Source organism: Chelonoidis abingdonii, chromosome 2 (genome assembly GCF_003597395.2).
Source record: "Chelonoidis abingdonii isolate Lonesome George chromosome 2, CheloAbing_2.0, whole genome shotgun sequence".
Taxonomy (NCBI): Eukaryota; Metazoa; Chordata; order Testudines; family Testudinidae; genus Chelonoidis; species Chelonoidis abingdonii.
The window spans coordinates 5,840,788-5,861,911 of NC_133770.1; the positions used below are offsets into that span (position 1 = coordinate 5,840,788).

The 21,124-nt window shown below is 45.4% G+C and overlaps 2 protein-coding genes across 9 annotated transcripts in view; one reads left to right on the forward strand and one right to left on the reverse strand.

Moving 5' to 3' along the window:
* KLHL18 (kelch like family member 18) overlaps window positions 1–2,002 on the reverse strand; it is a 42,082-nt gene extending 40,080 nt beyond the window's left edge. For both annotated transcript variants that reach the window (XM_032770650.2, XM_032770649.2), the window contains exon 1: window positions 1,732–2,002. In XM_032770650.2, coding sequence (XP_032626541.1) covers window positions 1,732–1,869 — 138 coding nt within the window. In that variant the 5' untranslated portion in view covers window positions 1,870–2,002. The remainder of the gene's footprint in view (window positions 1–1,731) is intronic.
* A 66-nt stretch (window positions 2,003–2,068) lies between these two features.
* Window positions 2,069–21,124, forward strand: part of KIF9 (kinesin family member 9) — a 37,409-nt gene continuing 18,353 nt past the window's right edge. For 2 of the 7 annotated variants that reach the window (XM_032770636.2, XM_075062146.1), the window contains exons 1-15: window positions 2,069–2,205; window positions 6,633–6,733; window positions 6,892–7,057; window positions 7,187–7,293; window positions 8,251–8,475; window positions 10,768–10,851; window positions 10,962–11,054; window positions 12,073–12,220; window positions 13,383–13,501; window positions 15,504–15,581; window positions 16,923–16,991; window positions 17,507–17,611; window positions 19,079–19,134; window positions 20,016–20,106; window positions 20,799–20,929. In XM_032770636.2, the coding sequence (XP_032626527.1) occupies window positions 2,073–2,205; window positions 6,633–6,733; window positions 6,892–7,057; window positions 7,187–7,293; window positions 8,251–8,475; window positions 10,768–10,851; window positions 10,962–11,054; window positions 12,073–12,220; window positions 13,383–13,501; window positions 15,504–15,581; window positions 16,923–16,991; window positions 17,507–17,611; window positions 19,079–19,134; window positions 20,016–20,106; window positions 20,799–20,929 (1,706 nt within the window). In that variant the 5' untranslated portion in view covers window positions 2,069–2,072. Of the gene's footprint in view, window positions 2,206–6,030; window positions 6,147–6,632; window positions 6,734–6,891; window positions 7,058–7,186; window positions 7,294–8,250; window positions 8,476–10,767; window positions 10,852–10,961; window positions 11,055–12,072; window positions 12,221–13,365; window positions 13,502–15,503; window positions 15,582–16,922; window positions 16,994–17,506; window positions 17,612–19,078; window positions 19,135–20,015; window positions 20,107–20,798; window positions 20,930–21,124 lie in introns of those variants that run through there. The other 5 variants (XM_075062145.1, XM_032770639.2, XM_075062147.1 and 2 more) reach the window with 5 other exon arrangements.

Here is a 21,124-nt window from a genome sequence, read left to right on the forward strand (position 1 = left end):
AGATGGCACAACTTTGCTCATGGCCACCACACAGACAATGCACTGGCGAACACTGCTTAACCAAATATTCTTGTGAATTTTTCATTTAGATGTACCCAACCCGCACTACTCAGTGTAAAGAATGCAAAGTCTATTTATTTATGTAATCTTTTTCTAAGGCAGAGGGAAATGGGTGAAGAGTCTCAACCTGTGCAGACTGGGGAACGTTTTAGTGTTTCATTCAATAGTACAACGTTGTACTCACTGGACTTGTCACATGCCTTGGGCATGGCAACAGCAGCACTGTATACATCTAAAAACTCCTATTCTGTTATTAACCTTTGCAGGGATTCTAGCATTTTTCTCTGAAGAATCTGCTATGGGCCACACTCAGATACTGATGTAGAGTGACCACCTTGTGGGAATTAGAAGGGAGTACAATGTCCATGATTCAGTCAGTGCTTGGACTCTTGACTGAGACCATCAAAAAGGGTGCCAATTGCAGCTGTAGATTTTTGTGATGTGGACACATCCACCAGACACTGGGCTGAAACCAAACTCATTTTGCTTAGGCCACTAAAAGAATTGTAACAATTTTTTGCTATCACCATCCTGGGCTACATCTGAATTAGCAGCCTACAAACAACAGTATTGGTCTTCCACTACCTAATCTCTCTATGGCTCACATACCTGTAGCATTAAAGGGTAAATCCTATGCCAACCCATTACTCTGATTTACAGGTTTAAACCGGTCTCTCTATTATAACCACCTCTACATTTTGTGTGTGTACAGATCCCTGACTGTGGGACCTAGAAGCTACTATAACACAATAAATAATATCTCCAAGCAGCAAAAACATAAGCTCCCTGAACAACGTTAATTTGTAGCATGACCATTTTAATTAAGTTTCCTACTTCACAACAGTGCTCGCATTAGAGAGAAATGCAAGACTGATAGCACTGGGAACATCTCAAATTAACAAATATTTCCTATGGCACCTCAATGGAGAACACAAAACTATTTATGGGGCCACTCCTGGCATGCAAGGATGACTAGGGGCAAGTCATCTCAACAAATACTTAGGGTGAGGAGAGCTCGGCTAGATGACTCATTGGATGCCCCTTTCCACTCAAAGGCATATGACGTGAATGGAGATTAGCAAACTGTGGCGGGGTTGGATTTCAGCTCCCTTTTGTATGTGATACAGTCACTAGCCTGGGCAACTATTTATACAGAGCTGCTACTTCTGCCTCCTGTGGGGACGAAGGCACATGGGATTGGAAAGACCAGCGCCTACAGGTATCATACACCTTCACCCAAGCTGCACACTGGTGCTGGGCTGCGCGCCAGTCTCAGTCATCCAAGACAGATGAGCTCCACCAAGCCAGGAGAGGTCCAGGGGGTGCGTGGAGGGCACAGCCCCAACTCCAAAGTCTCCCCAAACTTCACTCACCATGGCACAGAAACCAACCAGGGCGGATGGGTCCCCTGGCTCTGCACCAAGGGGCAGAGCCCAACGCTGGCGGGAGGAGAGGAGGTCAAACCCCCAAGATGCTGCATAAGGTCAGGGAGAAGGGCCCCACAGAAGACAGCACTGGTGGTGCAGACAGAGGCAGGGGCTAGATGGTGAGTGTGAACTCCCCTGTCGGCTATCCAACCCCCCCAGCCCGGGGCTCCCCATCCCATGTCACCCCCCCAGCTCGGGGCTCCCCATCCCATGCCCCCCCCGGCCCGGCCGCCGCCCCCGGTACCTTGAGGGTCACGTCGCAGAGCTTGCCCTGCCTCCGGATCTCGCCCATCACCCCGTAGCCCCGGCTGGGCAGGTCCCCCACCGAGAAATGCACCAGGTCCTCGGGGTCCAGCTCCGGCTCGGCCGCCGCCTCCAGCATCTTCCCCGGGCCCCGGCCGCCGCGCTCGCCGCAGGGAGGGCAACGCGGGAGCAGAGAGACGCCTCCGTCCGGCCCAGCTCCACGCTGGCCCCTCCCGGCCGCCGTAACCAACCAGAGCCCTCGGGCCCCCGCCGGAAACGGACTCCCCTCGCTTCCGCGTTCCCTCGGAGCACTTCCGGACGCGGCAGGAAGTGGTGGTAGTCATGGTAACGGCCTGTACACCCACCTGCCTCAGCTTCGCCCCGGTGCCTGCGGCGCTGGGGGACCTGCAGCGACAGGAGCAGACGGCGGCGGCGGTGGCGGTGGCGGTGGCGACGGCAAGAGCGGCCGCTCCCGGTCAGTACCGGGCCCCCGGGCCCTTCCCCTCTCCCCATCCCCACTCCCAGCACCTCCGCCTCCGTCCCCGGCCCCTTCCCACCTCCCAGCGCCCCGGTCCCCCGCCTCCGTCCCCGGCCCCTTCCCGCCTCCCGGCGCCTCCGTCCCCCGCCTCCGTCCCCGGCCCCTTCCCGCCTCCCGGCGCCTCCGTGCTCCTTCCCCGGGCCCCTTCCCGCCTCCCAGCCTCCCCATCCCTGTTCTCATCCCCATTTCTGTCACTGCCCCCATCTCCTCCCCTGCCATCCCTGTCCCCATCCCCCTCTCTCAGACATCCCCATCTCTCTGTGACAGTCCCCATCTCCCAGCAAATCCCGTCCCCCCCCCAGCCACCCCCATCTCTCAGCCATCACAATTACTGCCTCCACTTTCCCACTGTCCCCATCTTCGTCTCCACATCCCAACCATCTCCCTATCACCACCACCATCCCCGCTTCCCACCCATCCCTGTATCGCCACTGTTTTTCCCCTCACTCCAGCCATCCCTGTGCTGCCACTGTCTGTGCATCGCATTGTCTGGCATGACCACCACCATCCACACATCCCAACCCACCCCTCGTCTTCACCTCCTCCACCCTCGCTAGCTGGATCACACCATCCTCTTCCCCATGTCCCAGCCATCTCCTGTCTCTTATTGCCATTGCTCCCATGTCACCACCATCCTCATCCCTGTATTATCTCTGCCTCCATCCCCAATGTCCCAGATGTCCCTGATCTCACATTGCCGTGGCTCCTGCATCCCATGTTCTCACCCCTGCATCACCTTCATTTCTGTACCCACATCCTAATGATCCTCATGCCATCTCTAATCCCATAGCCCTGTGTCACCGTTGGCTCTGTAAATGCACGTCCCAGGCATTTAAAAAATCTGGTTGACTGCATGGCTTGGGAGATTGGTAATGGACTATGGAGCCTTGCACTTCTAGGCCACTGGTTAAAAGCCTGTCTGAGTGATTGCTGGCAAAGTTGAAAGGCTATTTGGTGGCCTGTATGGAATGACTTTGTTGGATCTCAATCAGTGGATAGGTGCCCATGTGACAAAAACAACCATCACAACTGACACTAATTGGCATCCTTGTTGCAATCACAGCAGAAAGGCCAAGGACTGAATGGGCTGTGGAGTCTGAACTCCCTTTCTTATCGGTAGCTGTGAACCTTCTGTCAATGGTAAAGAGTCACAGGAGTCACTTTCTTCTAACACTGAACAAGGAATTTTATTACAATAAGAAAAAATTCATTAGCCCAAAGGCTATTCTCTCCCTCTCTGTGCTTCACCTTAGAGCTTCTGTTTAGAACCTTCTCCAGCTTCCTCTTCCTGCCTGGCTTCTTGCTACAGCTTTAAAGAATACTGCACCTATCCTCACAATCTTTTTGTCAAGATAGGAACCTATTGCTGTGGTACTGTGAAAGATTATAGTATCACTACCTCAGCGGTTCTCAAACTTTTGTACTGGTGACCCCTTTCACCTAGCAAGCCTCTGAGTGTGACCCCCCCCCTTATAAATTAAATCACTTTTTTATATATTTAACACAGGGGTAGGCAACCTATGGCACGCATGCTGAAGGCGGCACGCAAGCTGATTTTCAGTGGCACTCAAACTGCCCAGGTCCTGGCCAATGGTCCAGAGGGCTCTGCATTTTAATATAATTTTAAATGAAGCTTGTTAAACATTTTTAAAAACTTATTTACTTTACATACAACAATAGTTTAGTTATATATTATAGACTTATAGAAAGAGACCTTCTAAAAACATTAAAATGTATTACTGGCACGTGAAATCTTAAATTAGAGTGAATAAATGAAGACTCGGCAGACCTCTTCTGAAAGGTTGCCAACCCCTGATTTAACACCATTATAAATGCTGAGGGCAAAGTGGGGTTTGGGTTTGAGGCAGACAGCTCACAAGCCCCATGTAGTAACCTTGTGACCCCTTGAGGGGTCCGACCCCCAGTTTAAGAACCCCTGCACTACCTGCACTGTACCTGTTCTTTGTATAAAGAAAGAACTTCATTCTCCAGGACCATCAGTCGTTCACTAGCACTAAATACATTTTAAAGTAATAACATAGAAACTGCATATTCATGTGTATCTGTTTCATCTTCTCCAGGTTTCCCCACAGGCCATTATCTGTATTAGTTGGTGAGTACTATGAGTCTGATGAGATGGTGAGAATTTTCCAATCTAAAGGTCTAATCCTGCAAATCCTTAGTTAGTGAAACTGTCAGTGAGTCCTGTGGGAGTTTTGTGCATCTCAGGCTCACAAGATTGTATCCTAAATTCGATTAACAGTATGAATTAGACACAGTGCCTGACATACCACCAGACAATGGTCACGTGTCAATGCCATAATCCTCTTTGCTGGAGTGTTGATAAAGAAGGAAATCTTGAGGTGTTTGGATCCGGATTATGCTAGGAGTTCGGGATCTAAACTGAACTGGGTTTGGATTGGGTCATTTTAAATTCTTGAATATCAGCTGTTCGTGTGAGATTTTCAATGTCTTGGGCTAAAATTTGACAAAAATAACGTTTTTCATGATATTTCTGCCATGTTTAAACCAGAGTCAGAGAACACATCTGCCATTCTTTCTGGGATCCAGTTTGGAACCACAGTTGTAGCGGTGCATTTGGATCCGATCCCCATTCCAGAAAATCCTATTGGATTTGGGTTCAGGGTGCCAGGTTTGGGCCTCATTTAGTTTTAAGGAGGAATCTGAATGAAAAGAATATTGTCATTTGGTGCATTAAGAGAGGGTTAATTGAAACTAGAATTTGACCTTCCAGATTTCCTCTATTTTAGGAATGCACACCAAAAGCATTTGCATCCAACCATTACTGAACTCTAGGGAGAGAGAACCAGGGTGCAGAATATGCGAAACCAAAGAGCCAAGGAAAATGACAAGGGAATCATTAGGTACAATTAAAGAGAAATCCCCCTCATATGAAATGAATACATATCCATGCCCTGGGTTGTGTTTCTTGAGCCATTCAGATTGTTTGTAAAGTGCTTTGAGAGCCTCACATGAAAGGTGCTTTTCTTTGATCATGAGACACAGAAATGTCTATATTTTATTATTCATTTAAAAAATGAATCAGATGGATAATAAACCACCTAAAGCAGTGTAAGGAATGCAGAGCCTTGTTCTACATGGTCAGTAATGTTGTAACCCTATTTCAGGTCATTTGATCGTAGGTGAACAATAAACAAAAGATCACCCTAGAAAGCTGATATGCTAACATACAACACCCCAGGGGTATTCACCCTGTGTAATGGCCACTTTATGCAATCCATGCCCTTGGGAGGTGCAGAGCCCCTACAAAGGGGGTGTTCTGGAGTGGTCCATGAATAGGTAGGTCCAGGCAGGAGGAGGTGTGGCCAGAGCATTCCTAATTATTCTGAATTATTCCCTTTTGCTCAAGGCCCACAGTGCCCATACTAGTTGCACAAGTTAAGGCAACTCTCAGATTGCAGGCTCTTTGGGGAAGGACCACATTCCTCTCTCTGTCTGTATAGCGCTTAGCACAAAATAGCCATAATCTTAATCAGAGAATCTGGGTGTCATAGTGAAATAATAATAATTAATAATGAATTGTCCATGGATCAGAAAATCCTATGTCTGATGTAAAACATTTTCATTAAAACTTTGTGGCTAAATTGTTGCTGCTGTAGCACTGCACCTTCAACACATCCTCCTGTTACTGTAAGAATTACATGGCTGGGTCTTTGCATTTATACTGTCTCGGTGACTTCCAGTGTTCTGTTTACAGGCGAAAAGATTATTTTTCCACGTGTCAGCATCACTTATTCACCCTGGGATCTGAAAATCAAGCTGGGCTCTCCCTGCCTCTCAATTCACCAGTGATCAAAAGTTTGCTGATAGAATCTAGGGCCAAATTCTGCACTCAGGTACGCCATTGTAAAGATGGCCTAACTGCATCAGTGTCAATGGTTTTCTACCAGATTTGTATCGGAGAGCAGAATCCGGCTGTTAGCTGAGAGTTGCATTGATGATGCATGAGACCGAATAGAATCCATCTCATTCTCCTGTAGCTGGTTTGTTCTGCAAGACTAGCAGGAAGAGAAGCTTGTTTATGTCAGTAAATAGCTAGGACTCCGATGCACAAGAAGAAATTGTAATGACTAAGAAGGTTTTTGCATGTTCTATTTTTACATGTTCACTTTAAAAATTTCTCTGCTTGGGCTAGATATGTGCCTATAGTTCCTCTTAATAAACCATGGTTAGAAACTCCAGCTTAACATTTGCAAACAGTTTATTTTAAAAATTGATGACACTGCAGCCAACCTTTTGCTGATGACAGCCTTTAAACTGTATTTTAGAGAACACAGTGTTTTCTTGTAAACCTGATTTTTCCCTTTTCCCCCTTCTTTTAGTTACAATGAGTGCAAAAGAAAGGAAAGTACATGCATTTGTGCGAGTCAAGCCAACAGCTAATTTTCCTCAAGACATGATCAAGTATGGGCCAGACAACAAGGTAAAGGAACAAGAGACATCAGGAGCATAATGGATCTAGACTCTGATTTAAGTTATGGTAGCAGAAATGAGGAGTAACCCTGCTGCAGTTACACCAGGGATGAATTTGGCCCAATATCTCTTGTAGCATATTGGCATTCTTCATCTCTGTCTTTTTAGAGCATAGATATTTACATCAGGAGAGATGTTAAGAAAGGAGTCATCAATAACAAGCAGACTGATTGGTCCTTTAAACTGGATGGTGTTCTTCACAATGCCTCACAGGATTCGGTTTATGATGCAGTAGCTAGGGACTTGGTATCCCAAGCTCTGGATGGCTATAATGGTAATCTTTTAATTGATATTTGTGTTATTTTAAGAAATACCCATCTGAGGATAAGATCCCTTTGATGTTACATTGGAGAAATTAAATGAGTTCTACTGCATTTATTATTTTGCTTTAAAACTTTTCTAGGCACTATAATGTGCTATGGGCAAACAGGAGCTGGTAAAACATACACCATGACAGGAGCAACTGAAAACTACAAGCACAGAGGAATCATACCCCGAGCTATACAGCAGGTACTGAAGATTTGAATTAGAAAGGAGGGGAAGAAGGAGAAACTAGTACATCTATCTTATCATCTGTTGTCCTCCCAGTCCTGAGAAATTTGTTGACCGCCCCAAACCTGGGCTTCAAGGTCACCACCAATCATTTTAACAGGAGATGGGTGTTATATGATCCTTAAAGAAGTTGTGGGACAATAAAACATCATTATGTTGCACCGTGATGTTCCATCGTGATTTTTCATTGTAACACTGTGACCTTGTGCCATGAGAGAGGTGACATTTCAGTGCAGTGGGATGACGTTGCATTGCGACATGCGGACTAGTCATCCTGTTGCAACATAAACATGATGTCATGACGTGCAACTTCCTTAACCTCTCAAAAGGGCACGCTATTGGGTGAAGATTCTTGTGTGCCTGCCTACAGAAGCACAGCTGAAAAGCAGAGTGTAGGGCTGACATAACCTGCACAAACCAAAGCTGGAAGGTGTTCTGCAACAGAACGTTTTATTGTTTGTTTCCAGTAGCTACTCTGTTAGGTGTTTTCCAAGCATAAAAAAGAACTAATTCCTGCATCCAAGAGCTGATCTCATTAGCTCATTGTTATATTGTCCTTAACTCCCGCCTGAATAATTTCTTACTAGTTATAATCCTTGGTGTTAGTGTAAGTGCTGTTCATGCAATTAGAAAAAAGCAATTCAGCCAGCAAATGGAATGTTCTTTATTGTTTAGAGAAATCACAGACAACTCTTGTTTTAGGCTTCCTACCCTTGACAGTGTCCCTTTAAAGGTATAATATTTTCAAAACCAGAATAATTTTGAAAATCTTATTAGAGCCGCCACAGTCCTGCTGAGAGTGTGCTATATACTGACTGACGGCTTCATAGTGAGTCACATCCTGAAAAGCCACAAATTGATAGGAACCTTGTTTGTGAACTCAGACTGTCATTGACAAGCATATGATCTGTGCAGGTGTTCAGGGCAGTTGAAGAACGCATCGATCAGTCCATCACTGTCCGAATGTCCTACCTGGAAATCTACAACGAGACTCTCTTTGACCTTCTGTCCACTATGCCTCATGACATGTCCGGTGACACCCACATGGCTGTAGTGGAGTACCCACAGGGTGTCTTTGTGAAGGGCTTATCTATGCATCCAGCCAGCCACGAGGAAGATGCTTTAAATCTCCTGTTTGAGGCAAGTTAAACAATGACTCGCTATTATTTCTCATCCTTATTTTTTATGTTTATTTTTGCTGATTTAGCTGAGGAAAGAAAAGGTGTCTAGGGTTAAAGCAGAAGATGGGAAGTCATGGGTTCCCCTGGTGCAGATACCGTGGAAAACAGCATATGACTGCTGTCCGAGAACCCCCTTGCAAGTCCTGGTATATGGGTAGCGCAGGGGTGAGGCTGGAGGTTGAAGGGGTGTGTCTGGGATGGGGCTGCATCACACAGTGGTGTGGAGATTCCAGGCGGCATTAGGGCCCAGAGAACAGGTCAGGGAAGCTGCTGTAACAGACAGGGCCCAGAGTTGTCTAAATTATGCTGGGGACCTCTCTAGCCCTGGAGCAGGCCAGTATTGGGAGTGCAAGCTGGCTTGTTTCCAGTGCGCTGGTAATCACATTTAGGAAGTCAATGAGCAGCTTAAACAGAGTGCAAAGGATAGTCTGTAAGGTGTCCTAGTTAGCAGAACCATTGTCTGAACTGTGTTGTCTTTCCTTTTTGAAAAACTGCTTGCCAGCTGTCCTGGGTGGGTCAACATTCTCCCATACCAAGCAAAGACACCTACCATTGACACTTTCTGCAGACAGATGGGGCAGTCATGGCATGCCTACATCTAGTCAGTCATACAGAGGGGACACTCAGACATCTGGGCAGGTGAAACTAGGAGTCTTACATACATCTGCACCAATTTCTCACATAGGTGCCTTAGCTTGGACGAGAGGAAGTTGAATAGTTAGCTCCCTATCTAGAAAGCATGTTTCACCAATAACTGACAAGCCCTTTTAAACCCTTCCATTTTTTGCTTTCTAATTGCTGAGCCTATGTTCAGGTGTTCTGAAAAAGCTCAGGCAGGGTAACTAATAACAATCATTCTTGATTTCTAGAATGGGAGACATATCATAGAATATCAGGGTTGGAAGGGACCTCAGGAGGTATCTAGTCCAACCCCCTGCTTAAAGCAGGACCAATCACCAGACAGATTTTTGCCCCAGATCCCTAAGTGACCCCCTCAAGAATTGAGCTCATAACACTGGGTTTAGCAGGCCAATGTTCAAACCACTGAACAAGACCTGAGAGTCAGGAGAAATGCCAGAGCAGTTTTGGAAATAACTAGGCACATAGACATCAAAATGATCTAAACAGCACCACAGTAATTTGTATCTGCAAATTGTGGCTGCAAGAAGGGAAGCTGAGTTTTGAAAAATTTGTCCTTTGATCTCTGTGCTTCCATTTCCTCATCTGTAAAACAGGGATAAGAATGACAAAGAGTCTGTGGCACCTTGTAGACTAATGGAAATATTGGAGCATGAGCTTTCGTGGGTGAATACTCACTTTGTCATATGCTGCGTCTGACGAAGTGGGTATTCACCCACGAAAGCTTATGCTCCAATACTTCCATTAGTCTATAAGGTGCCACAGGACTCTTCATCGCTTTTTACAGATCCAGACTAACATGGCTACCCCTCTGATACTTGAGAGATAAGAACATTTCTCTAAAGACACCAGCTTGACTGGGTTCCTGTTTTGGGGTGTTGACTCCTTACCATGAGGCAGGGTGGAACTCCTCTAGTTCTCAAAGGCTTTGAGACACAGGTAGGCCAGCTGCCTTTTGAGACCCACTACAGGTGCCTTAGTGGTGCCCTCTAGAACTTCAGTTCCTTTCTAGTCATGCTCCACTGTGACGCTCCCTGTCAGAACTGCAGCCATCACAGATTATCACAGCATCATTTTCAGTGACTGATTCATTTTCTTGTGGTCTCTTCCTATCCTATAAGTAATCTTGGGTGTCTGTTACATTGAGGGGAGATCTTTGCCTCATGCTTATCAAGGAATGGAAGCGGGCATAGATGCACTAAGTCTTGCCTGCCTGTTCCTCAAAGGGCCACATTTTTTGAGGGTTAGGGGAGCTCTGGCCCCTTTCACACTAGGCACCTGAGCCCCAAGGATGGGAATCCAGTTAATATGGAATGTTCAGAGAAGCAGTATGACAGATAAGTAGTGATCCCTTACCTGTCTTCATGAGCGGAATATTTGTAATGTGCTTTGAGAGCCATGCTAGAAATGCCTACCACAGACAGATGTTGGGAGCTCCTCAGATAGAAGGCTGTGGATAAGTGACCAATTTTATTATGGTCTCTACATATTAAAGATACAAGCATTGTTTATTTAACTGTGACTTTAATAGTCTTCCTTTCACATTTATTCTACTAGTATTTATTTTATTTTTTAATAAAAATAATGTCCTCAATTTTGACTTCATTTTCAGGGTGAGACCAACAGAATAATAGGTGAACATACTCTGAATAAAAATTCATCCAGGTCCCATTGTATATTCACTATCTATATTGAGGTAGGTCCGCTGGCAGGTTTCCTGGGGGCTCAGAAATCTAGGGGTCTTTAGAATTTAAATGTGTACTCTCCTTCAGTTGTGTGTAATGTTAAATACAATGTTTTTCTCAGTCTCATTCCAGAATTTTGTCAGATGCCAAATACACTGCTTCAAAAATTAACCTAGTGGATCTGGCAGGTTCAGAGAGACTGGGGAAGACTGGGGTAAGCAGATGGGAAAAAATGTTTGCTCTCGAAGAGATGGGTCCAGTTGTTAAAGTGATGCCTGTGGAGTCAGAGGACTTTCCCACTACAGTTAATGGAAACAGCAAAACTGAATTCCCTTTCTGCCACATTGAACATTTACCTCTAAAGGAGGCTGATAGTGAACAGAATTTATATTTCTGCTTTAGCCAACGGAAGTTTTATTCTAGCTTATTTCTGGGAATCTGGTGTCAGGGACGAGAAGGGGCTTGATTCTAGTGTTGGATGTACTCTTCAGTTGTTAATCCTTAAGTTTGTGTCAGCATCCCCTTACCACAGTTTTCAAAATCTGTGCTTGACACAGGGATCAACCCCCTGGTCAGTAGATAGGAAGAACCACGACAAAGCTCAACCCCACGAAAGCATCAGAGGATGCTTGGTTATCTTCAGTAGCTGTAATACCTTTTTATCAAGTCCAAATGTGCAAACGTCATCCTCCATGCAACTGTCTCCTGCTCGATCATTCCTTCCGACAATGTCATTGCTCAGTCGAGGCAAGAGCCTGAGCCATCCGCCTTTTTGGGAACTCTTTGTAATTCAGCTTCATTCTGCAGCTGCACTGAAAGCAAAAATCCTTCTGCTTCTGGTGATACTATGGAGACTGATGCAATCGCCTTTCTGGAAGAATAGGGAACAACTTAAACCTTCAGTGCTCCCCTGTGATATACAAGTATATTGTGCTGAGCAAGAAATCCCCAGGCAGCCTTGTGACAAAGGGAAGATTTCCCCTTTCAGAACTAGGAAAGCCAATATTCTGGCAGACTTGTTGTTGCCAAATCACAGCCCTGAAGAACTTGCTCTCAAATTGTAGAAAGCCCTTCAGAATCTAGAATCTCATAGTTAGTCTGTGTTGGACTCATCATCTCATTTATCCTCCACTTCAATAAGAGCTGTAAGCCCAGTCAGGGACACTCTCTATTTCGCAGTTAAACCGGAAAGATGCATGTGGAAACTTTTTGCCTTTTGGTCTTTCTTGCAGTCTGAGGGGCAGGTTCTGAAAGAAGCCACATATATCAACAAATCATTGTCATTCCTTGAGCAAGCGATCATTGCACTGGCTGATCGTAAGAGGGACCACGTCCCCTTCCGGCAGAGCAAGCTCACCCATGCCCTTAAGGATTCATTAGGTAAGGACCTGGAATCGGAACAGAGGGACAAGAAAATATCTTGGGTTTCGGTTCTCATGGGGAGATCAAGCCACGACCAAACACGCTCAGTCAATCTGATGGCTTGTCTACACAGTGATTGCATACATGGCCAGCCAGAGTGTGAATCTACAGTGCACTAGCTTGCTGTGACTAACACACTAACAGTTCCATAGTGCACTTTGGCCTCCTATCATGTCAAACAAGCTAAACCAAGGCAAAGTGATTTCCAGATCACTCAACATCTCAATGATGTGCACCCACATCAAACAGCAGTATGTCAAAGCACACTACTGAACTTACAGTGTGCTGTAGCATTGTCCATATGGCCAGTTAGTGCGCGGCACGATAGATTCATGCCCTGGCTGGCCATGCGCTAAATCACTGTGGAGACAAGCCCTCGGTTAATAGTATAACATGAAAAATTAGCAGTGGTTTCTGTTTTTCTTACCCTAATGAAACATCAGCCACATGTACACACAACCCTCACACTGATCAAGCGAGTAGAAACTTTACTAAATTTTTCTCAGCTGAGAATACTTTAAAAACACACCACAGTCGTTTCAAAGTTCTGATCCTGCAGGTGCTATCAACTCTCATTGAGTCCTGCAGGAGCTGAGGATGATCAGGACCTGGGCAAACATGACAAATGAAAAAATTGTATTACTTCTGGAATCTGTAGGACAGGTATCCACTTTAACAACACTGTGTGACACGATCTGAACAGAGAAAGTAACTGAAGACAGGCTGTAGACGTCGGCAGTAAGGAACTGAAATCATACAAATTTAGATTGGAATTTCAAAGCTGTCAGCATTGGCCCAATCCTGCTCCTCCCTCTGATTTCATTGGATTAGAGGCCAACACTGAGCACTTTTAAAATCCCATCTTTCAGCTTTTATCCCACTCCAACCATTTACAGTTTGCATTGCCGCATACTTCACACTAACTCAGAAGGCTGGAGCCAGAACATTGGCTATTCCCTTAACTCATTCCATACCACTATGCTTATGAACATTATCTTTCATAGTCACTACTGATAACCCTTCCTGTTTCCTTGGAGGAAAAATTACAAACTAGCTATGTTCATTGTAGTGGTGCTGTGTCTTTCATTCTTTACTCACTACAGAATGTAAAATTCTCCAGGAAGGAACTCAACACAGATGAAGTCACATTCCTCCCCCTTGCTGCCTTTTTCAGGGGGAAACTGCAATACAGTTCTGGTGGCAAATATCTATGGTGAAGCTGCTCAGATAGAGGAAACTGTAAGTAGAGAAACAATGAGGAGTCCTTGTGGCACCTTAGAGACTGACAAATTGATTTGGGCATAAACTTTCATGGGCTAGAACCCACTTCATCAGATGCATGCAGTCGAAAATACGGTAGCAGGTATATATATGTATACACATAATACATGAAAAGATGGGAGTTGCCTTACCAAGTAGGGGGTCAGTTTTTGCTAATACAGACTAACACGGCTACCACTCTGAAACCTCTAAGTGGAGAGAGTTCCTTCAGAAATGATGTCCTTCATTTAAAGATATTTCAGTCCTGTCTGCGCTACAGTCAGAATCATGCTAGCAATAGCCATGATTAAATTGTAGCATGCACAGCACCATAGTTTGAGGTCCAAGGAAGTATCATGTCGAAGTCAACAAAATCACTTGACATTGCATCAAATGCAGCATGGTGGGAACTATATGGGGCTGGTTTTTCCAATCTGCTAAGGCCACTTTGTGGCCACATAAGCCATCGAGGATGCTAATCTCCCAAGAGGAAAATGAGACTCGCCCAGATAAATACTCAAGGCCAAATTCAGCCTGGATCTAAGCATGCATAGTTTCATTATGTATTATTATTCTTTGTACCTTTCCAACAATGGGTGTGCCACTGTACAGCACACAGTGAAGTCAATAGTTATTCTTAAGGCCCTGTGATAATCTGAGATCTTTTTCTGAAAATGCCTATTAATGCCACGCATGAAGTGTTGATTTTCATTGAATATGCCTGGCAGCCGAGACCCTTGTGAAGTTCTGCAATTTTTCCAATGGTGTGGAGGCAAAAGTGAGCATCTCTGCATGCCAGTCTTGTGCTCAGTGCAACTGGTAGTGTGCAGCAGCATCACATTGGAAGAGCAGTGGGGTGCAGGGGCATGTGAGGCACAGTACCTGGCGCTGCCACCACTTGGAACAAAAGCAGCTGTGGCCTCAGTGGGGAGGAAGAAATGGGCATTTGTGCTCTGGTCTTATACTCAGTGTGATGCCTGGCACACATCAATGTCATGTCAGAGCAGCTGCTGGGGGGACGTGGCAGCTGGTTTTATGTGAGGCACAGTAGCCAGTGTGGCCACTGCTTGGAACACGCCCTACAAGCCACACACAGCACAAGTCTGGCATGCACGGATGCCTGCTTCCACCTCCCCACTGAGGTCGCAGTTATTCATGTTCCAAATGGCAGTGGCACTGGCTACTGTGTCTCACATAAAGCTGGCTGCCACGTCCCCCCGAACTGCTGCTCCAGTGGGACGCTGCCACCCACTGTGAGCCACACAATGCACAAGACCAGCATGCAGATGCCTGCTTCCATCTCCCCACTGATGGAAAAATCATGTTAATGGGCTAATTTTGTGATTTCCACTCAGTCTGTGAAATTGTGATTTCCATAGGGCCTTAACTATCCCACTCTACACCAAGGCTGAATTTGGTCCTTGGTAGCAACTACACAAACAATTTGCTATGTTAGTACCAGCAGTAACCTCCTCATGGTGAGATCACTTAGGCTTTGGAATAATTCTCCACAGGAAGTTGGTGGTAGCCTCATTGCTGGAGTGATTTAAAATTGGGCCGAACAAAACACTACCGTTCACCAGGGAAGGAGTTAATTAGCAGATGTTTTTGAAACTAAATGACCTATCATACAATCTTCTCTGCTATTGGGCATCATTATTGTTATTTATTATTTGTGCTGTGGTGACACCTAGAGGCCCCAGTCCCATTGTACACACATATAACAGAAAGGACAGTCTCCACCCCAAAGAATTTACCATCTAGAGTCATCATCTAAAGATGAATAATTATCTAGAAGCAACCGGGCAGTAAAGACATACTCCTGAAATGAGGATAGTGTAGAATGGTAGTCTACAATGATACAGCTTTTCCATATCTAGCTTCTGGGATCCTATAGTATTAAAATAGCAAAGGTTTTTGAGTCTGGTCTGGTGACCCAAACTTGCGTCCTGATTCATAGGCAAACTGTAATGTTTTTCAGCTGTCCTCTCTCCGTTTTGCTACCAGAATGAAATGGGTCACAACGGAGCCAGCCATCAATGAGAAATACGACCCAGAGGTATGTATATTTTTGAGGGGAAATGGAAGGAAGGAGGTTCTTTTTCTCAGATCCAGGAAAAATTAAGACAACACTTCCCAAGCTTTGCCATTATGTGTATCACAGCTTAATAGAGAAACTCTCATATGGACATCTTCCCTCCCACTGAGAGGATCATCTCCAGTCCTATCTGAGACCCTGCAGACCACCTCCTTTCCCACGGCTGGTCACACAACATCCCCGCAACAACTATAGCAATTATTTACATAGAAAAGTAACGTTAGAAAAATAATTGATATCTTTTAGCTTCTTTTAATGCACTTTAAAATAGGAGGAGACTTGGCATTTTGTGTCCAACTAGTTCTTCTCAGACCACCAGCAAGTGCTCCTATGGACCACACTATGGGAACCACTGCTGCACAACACACATGGCAGGAGAAAACCTTGCTGTACTGTACTGTCCGATTTCACGTGTCTATCTACAGTAGGTGGAAGGAGAGAACCATGTAGCGCAGCTTCTGCCAAGAGTTTTCAGACGAGGCTGTGGACTGTGCAACAAACAGTCTTTTCCCCTTCAGCTCCCTTTCTTTTGCTGTGTGATGAACTGAGTGGAAACGAACTGAAATGTATTTAATGAGACTATTACATGTGGATGCTAAGTCAGAGCTTTGCAAAGGCACAAAGGGCAGTTTGGCAATTAATTCCCACGAGTTTCAATGGGAATTGCCCCCTCAATAGCCAAAGCTTTAAAATAGTCTAGATTAGGGAGACATGCAGGTTTCAAATATGCTGTGTGAATCCGCTAGCATAATGCATTCCTGTTAAAGTCAGTGGCAAAACTAGCATTGCCTTCAGTGAAAGCAGCACTGGGGCTCTGTGCCTTCTGTTTTCAAAATAATGCCATGTAATCCAGAAAGACCACAGTATGGGGGCATCAGATCGGCAAAGCACTGACTAGATAAACAGGTGACGTTCCCTTTGAAAGCTTAATGTGACTTTACAGAGGGTGGCTCCAAGACACAGCAAAGGAGACTGCTGGAAGCTATATTAAGGCCAAGTGATTTCCAGATCACTCACTCACCATTTCAGTGATGTAAGCCCAGCAGTGAATTCTCTGGGAGCTGCTACACAGCTGAGATTTTATTCACCAGCCATAGGTTTAGTTTGACGTCTATATTTGTGGGGGACAGCTCCTGTCAAGCCAATGGGGAGGCAAATTCCACGCCTGCCTTAGGCTTGGGGCAACGCTTCCCCTGCCCCCCACCAAACTACACCCATGCCAGCAGCCAATCTGAAGTGGCTTTGGACAGTTATTTCTCTAGTAGCACTTGGTCACTTGGCATCTTTTTGTTTTCCTGCTAGCGGATGGTCAAGAATCTGGAGAAGGAGATTCTTCTTCTGAAGCAGGAACTAGCCATGCATGACAGCTTGGTAAGGAACAGGCTGTAGCCGTTAATTGCTGCCTGTGCTTTCTCTCTAAGCCATCTTGCTGGGGATCTTAGTGAGTGCTTTATCTTAATTTTAATTTATCTCTAGGATCAGTTATATCCATGCTTGTCAAGCTTTTGCTTTCCCACTGTGTCCCTGTGGAGTCCTTTGAGTTTAGACAGAGTTCTGAGGGGTCCCCACCAGTTTTCCCTCTTGTTAATTTCCCATTCCACAAGGTTCCATGTCATAGTCATTAACCCGCAGAGTCCTGGATGCCAGAAAGGATAGCCTTTCAAAACCCATCAGTACCTGTCCTTAATTTGCTCAGAAGGGAGAGGCAGAGAGTGCACCACTCCCAGCCAATTCCGGAGTCTAGCGCCCAGCCAGTCTACAGGATGAGAAAAAGAGAACTAAACCTGCCATGGAAAGGCAGAGCACAGCCAGGTGACTGTCAGGCTAGCATTTGCCCAGCTCATTGTAAATTGTTGCAGTTCAGCTGTTCACCTTTTCATCCCTAGGTCAACCGCTCTCTGGTGAATTATGACCCTCTGAATGAAATCCAGATAGCAGAGATTAACTCTCAAGTCCGCAGGTACCTAGAAGGAGCCACAGACGATATTGATGTGAGTAGCTACCTAACTGACAGGGGCTTGTACACATTGTTCAGCTGGTTATATTTGGCTGGATTCCAGGCTTTTTCAGCTAGAGGGAATGAAATCAGTTTGTGGAGGAACTGAATTTAGAATTAAAGGTGGCACTAACTTTTTGAACACTTCCCTGGTATTTACAGGAAAACTCTGGACACCTGCCTTCTCCTCTCATTCTTATCTCCCCTTAAGTGAGTAGGAAGCTCTAGGAGGCTTCCACCTGACCTCAAACTCAGTGGGATGGTCTGCTTTGAACTTCCTTAAAAAGACAGTGTCAGAATTCTCCATCTGAGTAAAACCATGTCATAAGAACATAAGAGCAACCACACTAGGTTAGACCATCTAGCTCAGTACCCTATCTTCCAACAGTGGCCAATGCCAGGTGCCCCAGAGGGAATGAACAGAACAGGTAATCATCAAGTGATCCATCCCCGTCATCCACTCCTAGTTTTTGGCAAAGAGATGTGTTCCCAAAGTATTGTTCAAAAAGTGTTCCACCTTTTCTGGGAGAGGGGAACTTCTGGGGCACTACAGTCCCGTCTCTCTACTCTTTGCTTTTCTCCCACCCTCAAAGGTCCCAGAAAATTTTGCAGCTGATGGGGGTTGGGGAGAGTTGGCTTTTGTGGAATCCAGGGAATCTTTTAGGGCTAGGGATGGTCAGCCTAAGTAGGAGCAGGGAAGGACTAAGGAGTTTCTCAGAGGGAAACATGTCCTTAGTGGGGTCATGGAATCTTTTAGTGGGAAGGATGCATCTCTGGGAGTGGGGAGAATGTACTTCAAGACTTCCTAGAGAGGAAGGATGGTCCAGTGGTTAGGCCACTCGCCTAGGACTTGGGAGATCTAAGTCCCAGACTCTATGTATGACCCCGTGTAAGTGCCTTAAGCCCAGATCCGCAAAGGCATTTAAGCTCCTAACTTCTATTGATTGATCTGGGCCTTAGTATGTACAATGGGGATAATAGCACTGCATTAAAGCTTGTGAGGGGCTCAGATGCTCTGGCGCTGGGAACCAGATACGTACTTTAGATAGACTTAGCAGCGTGTGAGTGATGAGAGAGCGGCATGGCCTGCCTCCTGCGTAATGTTGTGTGTTACACTTTGGCTGATAATTGGCTAACAGTTCCTGACCTCTGGGGTCGTACAGGATACCTACACAGCTGGCACCTGCCTCAGCCTATTGGATAGATTCCTCTGTTCTTAAAGCCCACTTAAGAAGCATGAACAATGAGTGATGGTCATAGCCACATGGGGCCTGATTTTCCCGGTGCAGGATTCAAGGGTTGAATTATGTGTATCCTAAGGCTAGAGAAGGGGGCCCTGGGATTCTATAGTATATGAACCAGCCTTACAAAGCAAGTTTTTTAAACATTGCACAGTGAATGTAACCATAGTGAATGTGACCTGTCTCCCATTATATCTTCAATGTACGTATCTCTTCCTCAGATAATGAACATCAGGCAAATCCAAGAGGTATTTAATCAGTTCAAAGTGATTTTAAGGTAAGATATTGTAGCCAGGGTGTTTGCTTTGGATAAGGAGATTTAGAAACTTTCCACCAAGCAAGCATCTGTCTGTGACAGCACAGCACGGTGTCATGACACCGCCAGTGATGTCATTATAGAATATGCAGAGAATAAGTTGTAGTTGTGAGACACTCAGACCAACTCCTGATGGCTTGGTCAGGGGCAAGCTGCTGCTGGCTAACCCAGTGGCACCTATAGATCATGAGGCTGGTCTTTGGATGATGGGCTCCATGAATTGGTTAAGTGTGCTCTGGTGTCTGATCAGGAGGGGTCAGATGCTACAGTTACAAAAGTAACATGATGTCACTGCAGGAAGATTTGGGCTTTGAGGAGGGAAGTGGCAAGTCTGTGGTATGTCACCAGGTGAGCATTCCTGTTCCACAGGAATCCAGACTGGTCCAGATCCATGTGTTGGTGTTTTGCATGGATTTTGTGCCTCAGAGAATCCTTTTATGGGACTAAAATAAAACATGAAGATCAGGTCTTATGGTGGTTCCACCCTCCAGGGATAAACTACTGTGGAGTCGTGTTATTTGGGCCATAAAAAAGGCTCCCTAAAGTATTTCAAAAGCTAGTGAAATGTATACGTGTCTTAACAGAAGAGATTTCCAGGCCTAAGGGACAGTGTGGGAAAAAGGTGAGAAGAAGAAAATAGGAGGTCAGAACAGGTGCATGAAGGAGAGCGGCTTGGGAAGAATACAGGAAGCAGGAGGGGGAGTAGGAGGAAAGGAGAGCGGAGGTAGACATAGGGGTGATATTAGACACAGCTTTCTTTTGAAGTAAGACACATTTACAAGTTTGGGGCTGTATGAAATTTTCCCTTGAGCACAATGAAAAGGGTGGTTATCTCTCCCCAGCCAACAGGAACAGGAAGTGGAAGCCAGACTACGAAACAAATACACCCTGATAGACAAAAGTGACTTTGCAGCCATTACTGCTGCTCAGAAGGTAGGGCTCTGGGACTTGACCTTCTGCCTCAAATTCTTCTACACTACTTGAGAGGAACCATTTAAATCCAAGGCCCTGAGCTACCATGGTGATGGGGATAACAGAAGAACACAGCTGCTACAAGTCAGTAGAGCTGCACTAGTGAAGCAGATTTCGGTGCTGAACGGGCCATTTAGCCATGCTGTTGAGTCACTGACAGAAATCAGATTTTACTTATGAAATCCTCTTGCAAACTCCTTCGTTGAATGAAGATAACCCCGAGTGCGTCATTCTCTGATATTATTAGCGATACCATGATTACAGTGAGATTTCTGGTATTTGTGAGGTGTCAGAATGAAGCATTCTGGGATACCAACAAAGACAGAAAATACAGTAGGATTTAATAAAGGCGTGAGGATGAAATTTTAAACATTAGTTTAAACCTATTTCTGTGACCTAAGTCCGTACTTCCTCCAAACCTAGTTAGTGGGAACGCTCAGCACATGAATCTGAAAATAATTCCAAGGGCTTTTTTGCTTCTCAGTTCACCTTTAAGATGATTTTTTCCACCAAGATGCCATGAGGTGAATCTGGATTTAGATTAAGGAATTAGACAGACTTACCCCTCTGAGCAGAGTATTTAGTTCTCACAAGCTGCACATCAGCAGGGCTAATACTTCTGTATTCACATCTTCAGTCCCCTCTGTTTTCAGGCAGGCCTGGTTGATGCAGAGGGCCATCTAGTGGGGGAAGTGGATGGACAGGGCTTCGGGATTGGAGTTGTTCCTTTATCTAAACCCGGCGGGAAGAAAGTTAAAGCCAGGAAAGCCAAAGAGCAGCTTAGGTGAGTTGACCTGTAAAACACCTGTTCCCTCTCCTTTTGTCAGGTTTCTTTCTCCACTCATGAAAATCTTCCCTATGGCAGTGACATAACAAGGGATTTATGGGCTACTTTGCACCTACAGGGGTGAGTAGCTACCCAAGGGAGAAGGCTGTGGAGAAACAGCCCCAGTAGCCCTCATGATATTCTGTGTTTGTT